General features: G+C 38.6%; 1 protein-coding gene across 1 annotated transcript in view; it reads right to left on the reverse strand.

The window, feature by feature from the left end:
- Nucleotides 1-196: 196 nt before the first annotated feature.
- SPAG17 (sperm associated antigen 17) overlaps nt 197-13,254 on the reverse strand; it is a gene marked incomplete at its 3' end in the record, with an annotated part of 43,214 nt that continues 30,156 nt past the window's right edge. Inside the window, exons 19-24 of the mRNA XM_010018917.1 lie at nt 12,514-12,627; nt 8,349-8,554; nt 5,912-6,032; nt 2,977-3,326; nt 1,885-2,014; nt 197-417 (exon numbers count right to left, since the gene is read on the reverse strand). Of these exons, the coding sequence (XP_010017219.1) occupies nt 197-417; nt 1,885-2,014; nt 2,977-3,326; nt 5,912-6,032; nt 8,349-8,554; nt 12,514-12,627 (1,142 nt within the window). The remainder of the gene's footprint in view (nt 418-1,884; nt 2,015-2,976; nt 3,327-5,911; nt 6,033-8,348; nt 8,555-12,513; nt 12,628-13,254) is intronic.

Here is a 13,254-nt window from a genome sequence, read left to right on the forward strand (position 1 = left end):
TTGCCGGCTGGGCTTGAACCACGACATCAACAAAATATAAAGTCTTTGTATTAGTAACAGTGTAATAACACAACCTAGCCTAGCCTAACCTAACCTAACACAACATAGCCTATGTGTTCAAAGAATAAAACCTACAACATATGATGGCAGCCTTCTTAGCTTAGTAGATGGTGCTATAACACAAAAATAGTAATACCGTTCCATCGGCTGGGTCAGTTGCCTGATAGATTAAGAGTGGTTTCAGATCCATTCTCTTTCCTTCCTCAGTGCCCACTTGAATGCCTGATGGAGTTGTTGTTATCCAGGTTCCTGCCTGGTTCACCTCAGCTTGCGCAGAATTAACCACATCCTGTGTAGCATTTTCAAACAACTCATCCTTGCCTGAGTGTAATTTGTTGCTTTTGTCATGGGCTTTCCCTGCTGAAACAAAATTTCTGTATTAGACTTGGTATTCTCTAAGGCAAAAGAAAATCAATGAAGTGCAGAGTTTCTGTGAGTATTGGTTTTGACAGAATTGAAAGAACAACATTTTATCAGGCTGAAAGGAAATTAGATGTCCTGTTATTCAAAGGTGTGCCCTTGAACTAATCTTACTTAATGTGTTCATTAATGAAGAGCATGCTACTGACGTCTGATTGTGACATGACTTTGGAAAGGGACTATTAATGCAGCAGAAAATCTGAATGGATTAGAGGGAAAAAAGCATCCAAAACTGTCCCATGAGCTTGAAGATTAAAGTAAAAGGAATTTGATACAGCTTATTAGAATGAAATTTAATGTGAAAAAGAATAAAAATCTGCTTTAGACATGTTTGCAACAGTAGAATAAAAGAAAGACCTGGAGGAATCATCCATAGAGAATGACTACAAGTTACCAGTGTGAAAATACACTAATAAAAAAAGGCAAACACAATCCTGTGGTGCATCAGAAAAGATGGAGAGACTCCATTGTGAAAGGGAACTGGAGAGTGATTATATTAAGAATGTGATGGAGAACTCTAATCTCCCATATTCAAAATAAGAAACTTAGACTAAGTGTCTAGTGTTCACTATAAATTTGTCATGACTAAGCAGTGGAGATGAAAAGTGTGGGGGAGAAAGCAATCATGAGTAAAGGATATACAGTGGCCACAGACAATGAGACTGAGAATTAGAAGAGATCATCAGAGAAGTTCTCAAACGTCCAACCAGTTATCCTAAGGAATATCCTGAGAACAAGTGCTGGATTTGACAACTCAGAAAGTCTGAGAGACCTTTCTTTTCGTCAGCAATTTTTATTCACATACTTCCAATAGATTCTAAGTTAATATTATGATGGGTCATAATTATTCTGTGCACTAAGTAGCACTGATGATGTTTTTGGACTACACTCTGAGGTATGAAGTAGATTTTTATTTGATTCTTTCTCAGTCAAACAAAATAAGGTAAGAATGGGTATACTGGCACAGATCACAAGTCCATATGACCAGTTGCTAATGACCAATAGTAGTTGCCCTGAAATGCATACAATGAAAAAGAAAAATACATTAAGTCCTTTGTGAAAGAAGCATTTCTCAACACAAGACCAAAACCGTCTAACACTTAAGTAAGGATTTGACATGCCTGTAGTTACAAGGATTTATTTTAAAAGGCTTTGTGTTGAATCATTTTGGTAACAACGTACTTCTTAGACATACTTTTATTATAGACCTAGCATGTTAAAATTAAAATAAATCTGGAGTAGACCAGAAGTTATTTGCTATGAAGGTATCAAATCAGCAGTGTGCAGCAGTGGAGTACAGATAGAATTGTACCAGCAGAATTTTCATACTAAAGAAAGATGTCCTTTATTAAGTATCATCAGCCTTTCTTACTTTAAATCTATCCAAAACAATGGAAATACTACCTTTCTTAGTGCTGGTCTCAGGTAAAAGATCAGATTCCAGTAACAGTTGCATGTCATCTGGAATTGGACATGGTGGTAGGACAGGGCCAGAATCAGGACTCCTACTCACTGTGCCATCAGCAAACAGAATCTACAGAGATCAAGGATATACTAGAGGTTAAAATCACTTCAAACACAAATAGAAAATCTCAAAAGACTATGTTGCAAATGCAAATAGCCACCAGAATATTGTGGGTGATGGAGGGGAAAAAAGTAAAAACTCTCCAAATGATACAAGAATAAAGAAGCTCCCTAAAAAAAGGAGAGGAGGGGAGAGGAAGGGAAGGGAGGGGAAGAGAATGCGAGAAGAGGGGAGAGGAGATGAATTAATCCCATTAATCATTGCACAAAGGACTGCTAATTGCTGCAGTTCACATATATGGTGACAAATAGGCATTATAAAAGTAAGCAGTAAAGATTATTCTTTGACTATTTAAGTGGTCAAAAGTCATGACTTTTTTTTTTTTTTGTAGCAGTGGTAATGCATCTGTATCACCATAATGATCTGTATTCAGGTATTCCAGATGTCTAGGATTACTATTAACTTCTTAGTCATCAAGACAGCTAACAAAAAGAAGACACAGTTCTTTCTATTACAGCTGTTTTCTGAGATCTAGTGTCCATTACACTCAAATCTTGATATGCGTTTTCCCTGTGTGGCAGACAAAGCCTAGAATTACCCCCAACTGTCCCTGAATTCATTTAGAAATCAATATAGCTGTTCCAGGGAGAAAGTACTGTGTAGAAACCAAATAGAAAACATAAAGAAACATCTCAAGAGTTACATTTACTGATCAGGAATGCAGTCCTCAAAACCATATTTAGGTATTTCCCAATCCCAAAGTTGCCTAAAATCTTCATTATTAAAACTCCCTATGTGCCTTAAGTTCTGATCCTGAACAAAGCCAAAAACATGTCTTGACATGGCTGCGTAACCCACTGGTTACTTAACTCTTTCATCTACAAATTGGACAATTCTCTATCTCAGTTGACAAGTGCAAGTTTAAGGGTAATTCCACACAGGCTGCTTTAAATTAATTCTACTAAACCTACCTTGGTAGATCCATCCATCAGGTACTTTATGACAGTTCCTTGACTGGTGATGACTCTTGACACCTCTTGTTCTGCTTGCCTTGCCACAGATGCATATAGATGAGAGTTCTTTACTTTTTGGGGATAACTCTGCCTAACCAGAATTTCCCAAGTGGGCTCCTTGTCCTGTTCCCTTTCAGTGTCTTCATGCTTTATTTCACCCTTTGTAACATCATGTTCCTCCTCCTCTCTAGCATTCATAAGCTCTCCCTCTGCTTCATCTGCCTTGGCCTCCTCTTCCTTGGTTTCATCTGCTTTGGCCTCCCTTTCCTTTACCACCTCGTTGTCAACTTCAGCTACAGTGGCTTCACCTTTCAAATATGAAAACAAATTATGAATTACTTAATACTGCACAGCACATTCAAACAGTGCTAAACACCCAGCATCATGGTTTCTACAGAAGTTATGCAACTTTAGGCAAGTAAGACTAATCCTCCTTGGCTTCCTCTCTAATCCACAGAGTAAGGGACAGACTGTCTTTTCCAGAGACAATTCAAAGCAGTCATCTATTCAGAAACTGCATCCTCCTGTGAAGGTGTCTGTCTTTTCCAAAGAAAATATGTGAAATTTGAAGATGGATTTATTATGGATGCTGAACTTTTGAAAGACTGATATTAGGTGAGAGGAGTTTCCTAACTCCCTATGAAGATGAAAAAAGCTTCCTGAGTTTCACCAAGTTTGAGTTTGTACAGAAAATGAAATTAGATATTTTGTCTGCTAGAACAAATAAGGTTTTTAGATTGATTTATGGCAATGTGTTGAGTATACGAATGAGTACAATTATGGTAGGTGTGTCAAAATGACATGGCTGTGTCTGTATTTGCTGTTCATCTCATCTATTCAACATTTCAACTTCTGCTCCTTGCCAAACCGTGTATCCTTGAAAACCCTCTGCATCTTCTTTACTTCATACCAGACTGATCAGAGCACATTTACCCTAAACTGGAAAAATCTGGCAAGCCAGCTGCATCTGCAGGGACTTTACTAATGGAAACAGAGATGTGATCATCCCACTCTTTCCAGCACTTGTCAAGCTGCACTTGAAGTACTGTGTCCAGTTCTGGGCCCCACAATTCAAGAAAGATGCAGACAGACTGGAAGGGTCCAAGGGAGGATTATAAAAGGAGATTATAAAAGGGCTGGAGAACCTGTCCTGTGAGGAAAGGGTAAGGGAGTTAGGTCCCTTCTCCCTGGAAAGGGCTCAGATGGGACCTCTTCACAGTATTCTAGTACTTAAAGGGTGGCTACAAAGAGGATGGAGGCTCTCTCTTCACAAGGAGCCACATAGAGAAGACAAAAGACAATGGGTACAAGTTGCACCAGGAGATGTCTCATCTCGATATGAGAAAGAAATTTTTCACAGTAAGAACAAACATTCACTGCATCAACCTCCCTGGGGATGTGGTAGAGACCCATTGCTTTAGGTTTTCAAGATGCAACTGGACAGGGTGCTACACAATCTCATCTAGGCTCCATTTTCTACAAAAGGTTGGACTACATGATCTTCAAAGGTGGACAGTTCGATGTTTCTATGATTTTGATATTGTCATGGTTTAAGCCCAGCCAGTAACTCAGCTCACCAACCCATTTCTTCCTCCCCTCGCTCCCAGAGGAATGGGGAGGAGAATTGGAAGAAAGTAACCCCCATGGGTTGAGATAAGAACAGCCCAGTAACTGAGGTGGTATAATACAAAACCGCTACTGCTACCACCAATAAAAATACTGATAAGGCAAATAAAACGGGGAGAGAACACATTTGCTCAGCACCCACTGACCGATACCCAGCCCGACCCAAGCAGCGATCTGGGCCTTCTGGGTAACTCCCCCCAGTTGATATACTGGCCATGACGTGCTGTGCTATGGAATAGCCCTTTGGCCAGTTTAGGTCAGGTGTCCTGTCTCTGCTTCCTCCTGGCTTCCCATCCTCCCTGGCAGAGCATGAGACTGAGAAAGTCCTTGGTCGGAGTAAACATTACTGAGCAACAACTAAAAACATCGGTGTTATCAGCATTGTTCCAGACTGAAAGTCAAAAGCACAGCACTGCACCAGCTACTAAGAAGGAGAAAAATGACTGCTATAGCTGAACCCAGGACAGACATTAACAGGGAAAAGATGTCTGAGAAGAAAAATGAGGGAAGCTTTTACCAGCAGTTCAGATTAATGTGGCCCCCCCAAAATAATCCAGACATTCCTCTCTCACATGATTATAAGTTTGTGCTGGATCTTTGTGTACCATATTACATTTATTAATGCTATTTAATATGAATTTCTTATTTTTTGTTAATTTATATGCACTGGGCTTCTGCTTGGCTGATTCCTAAGAAGTATGTTGGAAGACAAATGATTCTGTCAAATTTTATGCAACAGCTCACATATAGGGTGTGTTGGAATTACTATTGGTATCTATGTGGTGTGTGTGTGATAAATCTATTTTATTCCTGAATATGGCTACCTCTGCAGTTGTGCTGACCTATTTTCACATAGTCAACACGTCCAATACAGCCTGGGCTGGACAGATTTGTTGTACATAAGTATTAAATGACAGTGATTCACACATATATATATATATATGCATTTATGAATTGAATTTGTGCATTTTTCTATATTCCAATACACACGCATATTCAACTGATTATCCGACATGACTCCCATGTGTTTCCCTCCCCCAATCTGTTATGTCCAATAACTTGCAATTCCAGATTTTAATTTTGCTTAAATTAAAACACATTATTTATGTTGCAAATACTGTTAAATAGACATTATGAGAGACTTAGCAATCTGAGACATTAAACTGGTCATACTGTTACATCTAAACCCATCAAGGCAGAAACTATTTTCTTCTGTAATTTTAACTTGGTTTAAATTCCTTACTCTGCAGTGCCCCAGAAAACTAACCTCCAAAACTTTCACCAAGGAAAGTTACTACTAGTCCGTTGGGACAGGAGACATTCAAAGCTGGGAAGGTAGGAGCATCAGACGTCACTCGTGTTGGAGAAACCGATTCTTCCACTTCTATCTACAGAAACATGAATTCATTTTATTCCACATTTTAAAAGAATAAAGAAAAAAAAACAGACTACAGATTTCAGTTCTTACAATACATTAAAAAAGAAAGTGCTTTCTATCACTCATTTTTAACATTTTGAGAGTTTATGGATTCTGAAGTGGAAACATTAGCTTACTTACTTTGGTTGTGCTATATTCATTCATTCCTCTTCATTAACCCTTGAAGAACAACCCTTACTAACTTTATTCATTTTTCTGAGTCACTGTGCTATCTTATGCACAGTGCCGAGATGACGATAAATGGATAATGTGAAGCTGAAGAGAAACAATTTTGAAGTTGCACATCAATTATTTTGCCTATAATCATTAAAAGAGCACAAAAGGTATGAAGAGCACTACTTCAGTCTGCTGCAAATACAGCACTGACTTGAGAAAGGAACAGGAAGGAATGTTTGGCAGTCAAAACATGTAATGCTCTTTGCATTGCTCCATAGTGGAAACTCTTCTGGTGACTAGAAAAGACGAGGCTGACCTAAGGAACATCTGAAGACCCTGGAACATTTGGAAAACATACAATGGACCCTTTGATGCCATCCCCCTCAAAACATATGTGACAATGAACTACACTATGCCAGTAGTTGTAAGATGAAAACAGTTGTGGATTGCAGACAGAAGTAAGAGAGAACTTTTCCTGGGATTACCCCATATTCTTCATTTTTAGGAATACAAATATAGGGAAAAATTGGCAGATGCTCTACCACCTATATCCTAAAAATTTATAGGGCTGAAGTTTCCCGGCAAACTATTCCAGTACTTTATGTTTATTAACCTTACTGACGTTTTCTCATAGATTAGCCTGAATCTCTCTTGCAGAAAATTAGTTTACTTCTGATAATCTCTTCTGATTATATGGGCTAGGAGACAAAATGATGATGTCCCTTTAGCTCTTTATGGAAGTCTTTCAACTTTTGATCAAACAAGCCCAAACTAAGTCTTTTAATCTTTCCCTACCCATCAAGTTTTCTAGACCTCTCGTTTTTCTTGGTGCTTTTCTAAAAACTCTTCAATATGGCCCATGTTCTTGCAGTGCAATATCTGCAAATGGACACAATGCTTCAACTGAAGCCCTACCAGCCCTGAATGGAAAATAACCTCATGTATTTAGCAGGCTGTACTCCTGTTTATTCACCTCAATGTGATCTTTACCCTTTTCACAGGAAGATGGCACTGTTGACTTACGTACAGCTTGTGATCCATTGCCACTCTCGGACCTTTCTCTATAGAGCTGTTATCGATAAACCCATTCTGTAGATATACTGAATTGCATCCTATTTTACAGACCATGTCCATGTGAATTTCTCAAGTTTGCTTTGGATTCTAATCCTGTCCTCCAAAATACTTGCACAATACTCACACAGCTGGATGCTGCATGCTCTAATAATAGTCTCTGCCATAGACATTCTAAACCAAATAGTAAAAAGCCTTTTGGAAGAAGAGGAGGAACTCAAATGTCCTCCAGACAGAATTCTAATGGCAGGGGTATTTGTATAGGGTTCATTTGTGCCACTCAATCACTGTATGTTATGCTGAGTGCTGTTTGGCAACTCACTGCACCACTTTCCATGCTCATGCTCTTTAAATACCTAACTAAACTTGTTGAAATTAGGCAAGCAGGTCTTTCTGTGGATATGGACAAAATCTATCTTGAAACATGACTTCATCCACTGGGTATCATGGAAGCACCATAGGTATATTGTGTTTAGAGTCTTCCAAGTCTATTATAACTCTCAGTATGTACTCATTCTTGTTTTATTACTCTCTCCTCTCATTTGCTTTGTAATAGAATCTATCTATTCTTTCTAACAAGCCTGCACTGCATTTAACCCTAGTTCAGGTTAGATATAAGGAAGAAGTTCTTCCCTGTGAGGGTGGTGAGGCACTGGAACAGGTTGCCCAGAGAACTGGTAAATGCTCCATATCCCTGGTAGTGTTCAAGGCCAGGCTGGACAGAGCCTTGGGTGACATGGGTCTAGTGTGAGGCCTCCCTGCCCATGGTAGGGGGTTGAAACTGGATGGTCTTAAGGTCCTTCCCAACCCAAACCAGTCTGTGATTTACACATAAAGTCATAAAGGCTAGCTGCCAATATGTACATTTGAGAACAACTGGATGAGTAAAATATATCCTTAGAAGCACCATAAATAGGAATTTGTGAAGGCACAGTTCAAGTCCCTCTGAGAAGAATCTATGTTTCTGTTTTGTAAGTTTATGTATCCAAATTTTTGTTATTTCTTTTCTGTTTTCATTGGATCATGTGTAATCTCTCACCTTTTCTTCTTGCTTCACTAGATCCTCAGGAGGTGGAAGGCCTGTTTTGCTAGTGTTCGCTTTTGCAGGTGGCTGAGATTTTCCTGATTTTTGTTTGACTGGCTTATCTTTTTTTCCTGAATGTGATGTAACAGGAGAAACTACAGTTGGAATATGAACAGAAGGAATGCTCAGAATTCTTGCTAAGACAGGATCTGTTTCATCATCTAAGGAAGGGAAAGACAATATTTTTAATGCAAGTAAGTTTCATAGACGGCCACAGTTCATTTTTTAACAATATTTTGTACACTAAATTTATCTTGAAAATAATAACCTCGGTAGGGGTGTTTATTATTTCAGATAGAGGGATTGAATATATTTAATTATTCAGAAAATCCTTCCATAGACTGACTACTTGTCAGCCTAAAAGACATCTCCCACAGGTCATCACTTGTCTCTCAAAAATAGAAAAGACAATATTTTAAATTCTCTTTTACCTCCAGAATTCTAAGATAGGTGGAGACATTCTGAGTCTAGTATCTAGGTAAAGGTCCCTGTTGTTATGCTTTATCATGGGCTGATCCAGAACAGACTGATTCCAGCAGTTTTGCACTACATAGCTCTATTTTGCCATAGTGATTCAGAAAGATTTTGATGATCTAGACTTGGTAAGACTCTCCCAATTCTTAAAAGGCCAAGCATAGAGCAGCCTGCTAAGCATGACAGCAAGTGGTCATGTTGCCTTCCAAAATAGTTTCTTGAAAATAAAATGAATACAAACTAAGATATTCTGTAAAACATGTGTGTTTCAACGAACTGACATTTCTCTTTCCTCAAAAACCCCAGCCAGCTCTAATCTTAATGCTTTTCTGAAAGAATTTTTTTTGAGTCATCTTCTCTTGCTTCAAGGCAGCCTCAGTCTCAAACCAACAGCGCACAAAATAGCACCTTGTTTCCCATCCACACAATCTGAACAATTGAATTCTTGTTTGTTTTGGAGAACATGTTACTGCAGATGAAGCAATTTATTACCCACATCTTAACCACACCCATACAGATAAGAACTGAAAATGCCAGTGAACAAAACACAGTGATCTCAGAAACCACTTTTGAAAGCCTTTTAAAAATAAATAAAGCAAGCTTGATTTGCTTAGTAGTTTGTGTAAATGGTGAAGTTTAACAACAAGTCAGTCATTTCAAGAATGTCTTTATGAAGACTTCCAAAAATACTTGTTTTTGTTTGTTTTGGTAAAATTACATTTTAATTCTGCTTCTTCAAATGTACAGTATTATTTAATATGAAAAGTGTTGCATCAGGGCAGGAAAAGTTAAATAATTCATTGACAAACTGCCATCCAGATCACATTCAGACAAAGAAGGAAAGAAATGCATCTGGAAGCATGCTAATTGAACCATTCTGGTGTGACATTATAGCATTTTCTGTAATGCTGATGAAGCGTTAGTATATTTTTGGCTGAAAAAGTTAGAAGGTAGGCCTGAGTGCCACTGTGTCCACCATTTCCAGAAAGGTTTTGACATAGACGGTTTTAGCTCTGCACATTTGCCTTATGGATGATTCTAGATTTTTGGCAACTGAAAAAGTGACCCAAAACCTAAGATACTTAGGCTTGGATAACAAACCTTCCACCTCAGTTTTTAAGCCTTCGATCTCAGTATTTGTCTAGGTGCCAGCATTAGGGAAACACAGAGATATGTGAATATATCCATGACCTTTAGTATGAAAGGGAAATGTAGATCACCGCAAAGATTTTTGAAATCTGCATTTTCATTAGCTGGGACATGAGAATCTGGTGCTTTGTTAAGTGGCTCTGCTTTCTTGTACTGAAATTTATGCTGTGTGGTTTTTACAGCTTATTGGAAGTCTGAGGAAAGGAGAACAAATCTGTTTCTTTCGTAGTAATCTAGAGGTAAAGTCTCAGCTAATTATATAAAATAGGAAAGTTTCAAATTCTCCATGGAATCTGTTCTGAGATGCATATTTGAGACAGCATGGCCATGCAAGAAACAAACAGTAGTACCCATCTCCAGGTGGACGAATCAGCTGACTAATAAGCTTTGACAGAGCTAGTGCTCCACGGAGAAGTAGGATAGCTGAAATGAAGGATTCTGAGGCAAATGTCCAATAAAATCATTAGTGAATGTAGTCCATCTTGTCAGGCGAGTATAAATACCCACGTGAACACTGCAAACTGTGTATAAGCAAGTTCCTATACATAGCAATGGGAGCTACCACTCACAGGTACCCATGCTGTGAAATGGAGCAAGCTCAGGTTCAGATGACACTACTTTCCAGAGTGCTGAATTTAAAAACGGAAGTTATTATGGGCTCTTGAGCCCTAAGGAATTTTCACCTACTCCTTTACTCTCATTGCCCTGAAAAAAAGAGAACACAGTGTCAGCGGATAACACTGAGAAAGAGTGGATTGTTGAAACTGAGGAAAAGTGTCTTCAGGAATATCGAGAGAGATGGGATATTCCAGAGGTCTGTCAGACTAAGGAAGGTTTCCTTCCTCCTGCACACACATGCAGATTTCTAACACTTGGAATTGTACTCTCATAATTTTGTCAAGGCACGACAAGCAAGTGCAAAGGTGCTGTAATACCCAGAGGTAAAAGCCCTGCAGGTGCTCAAGCAGTGCCAGCTTTACAAAGCTATGAGGAGCAAGCTTACAAGCTTGGCTGTAATGTGGTCTTAAGTTATATACCAGTCATGCTAGAGAAAACAAATACTCATTCAAAACTTCAACAAATACTAACATTTAACCAAGAAATAAAAGAAGATGCATAAAGCTGCAAACAGTCTGAGGCCTTTCGTCATCTTAGCTTCCCTAAAAGGAAGATGTAAGAGAGAAAATGAGAAAAGCTGGAAAAAAATGAGCATTAGAGAGGTTCCAGAAACTTACTTTAGTAATGCAGGAAAAAGAAGCAATTTGCACCCAGTGTAACCACTCAGTGGAGAGAAACTGTGGATTACATGGCATACTGTTCTACATTAGGGATGGATGGCATATGAGAACAGTCTAAGCCAGAGTATTTCTGGTCAGAATTTTTCTGAGCACTTATGGTTGGAACTACATAACCTTAAGGTCCTTTCCAACCCTAACCATTCTATGATTCTATGATACAAATACCCACAAGAGGAATTAGGCATAAGCAAGTGATTGTAGAAGAACGGCAATCAAAGAACGTCAGTCAGCAGTGCTGCACTAAAGCTCAATATGGCAAGGATTATTCTAATGTAGAATAGGATGCGCATGGTAGATGTGAGAAAGTCTGAACATCCCAGCTGATGTGTTTAATTAGACATGTATCACTTTTAAGCCAAAACACAAGTTTTCAGAGTCCACTACCTTGTAAATGCTCTCTTGGCCCAAGTTTTAAAGGTCCTTTTTTAGCATTAGTTTGTAAAATGTATTTTAAAAATTAAAACTGAGCGTACACTTGAATGGTTTCCCCCAGTCCATACAAAGATGCAGCCAATTAAATGTTTTCAGATTTTAAGAGCTGAAAAATGCTGGGATTCTTTTCTGATCAGTGGAAGGTTTCACTTTTATCCTTATGATGGTTTCAGTAGTCTTTCAAACGTAATATAAACAAAAAGCTCTTGGTTAAAGCAGATGCTATTTTCACTGTGGTTTTGTGAAGCAATTGCTTCCAGTTGGCGAATGTGTTTATTGAAGGGCTGAAAGAAATCCCTCCTTATGTCTGCACAACTCTAACCTAAAGTCCAACTCCTCATGTCAAATGAAAGTTCCATAATCACCTCTGTAACTTTAAAAAACATAGTATTTCTTGGAAAACCAAGACGACACCTCAGCAATTCACATTTGCTTTGGCTCAAATTAACTGGCTGATTTAGCTGGGCTACTTAGTAACAATACTTGCAAGTTTCTCCCTGAACTGTTCTTTTTTCACAGGAAGCAAAAAAATCGAGACCTCTCTCTGTTTTGAAATTTGAATCTCAGAATATTGTTGACAATGTCACCTCATCTCAAGCCTTGCTGAAAATTCCCCACCATGTAGTAACAGCTGCTGAGAAAGGCACAATTGCATGCAACAAATTATTGGGGTAAGGAATGAGTAGATGAAAAAAAAATTAAGCAAATAAGAAGAAAAGATATCCCTCTATGCTTCTCAAATATCCACTTTTATTTGCTTGCTTTACCTGATGTCTCCCCTGTAGGTCCGTAATAGCTTAGGGACAGCTGGATTCCATTTTCCAAGGTGGCTGAAAAAGATCCAAACTTGCTCACAGGTTGCTTTTGATTTTCCAATTTTCCTTTTTAAAGAAAAATTAGAATTAATTTTATAGATAGCAACACATAGAAGAACCACCTGACCTGCAAACCAACGACTGGTGTGAACTAGGGTGAACAGGGGCACCTCCATGTGGATGAGTAGCTTGTAAAGTAGACTAATATAGGATGGGAAAGCTTTAAGTGTCTATATATGTGTGTATATATATATATATGTGTGTGTGTGTGTGTATATATATATCTATTTGTATATATAATATGGAGTAGCATATAATAGTCAGTTTTGTGTAATACAGCTGTGATTTTCCATCTAGAAATTGCATTCTAATCAGCTAGGGATTTCCAATATGTGAGGAGCAGCAGAGAAGCCTACAAAAGAAGGTTAAGGAAGGTACCCAACACTTAGCCACCCCCAAGGTCTTTCATCAACAAGGCACACAACAACTTAAAAACATCGGTGTTATCAGCGTTGTTCCCAGACCGAAAGTCAAAAACACAGCACTGCACCAGCTACTAAGAAGGAGAAAAAATGACTGCTGTAGCTGAACCCAGGACACCAACACTTAGCCACCCCCAAGGTCTTTCATCAACAAGGCACACGTGCTTAGATCTTGCCTGCTCCTACTTTGTCATTGCAATGTTCATTGGTG

This window comes from Nestor notabilis, unplaced genomic scaffold, assembly GCF_000696875.1.
Source record: "Nestor notabilis isolate BGI_N333 unplaced genomic scaffold, ASM69687v1 scaffold2907, whole genome shotgun sequence".
NCBI classification, from domain to species: Eukaryota; Metazoa; Chordata; class Aves; order Psittaciformes; family Psittacidae; genus Nestor; species Nestor notabilis.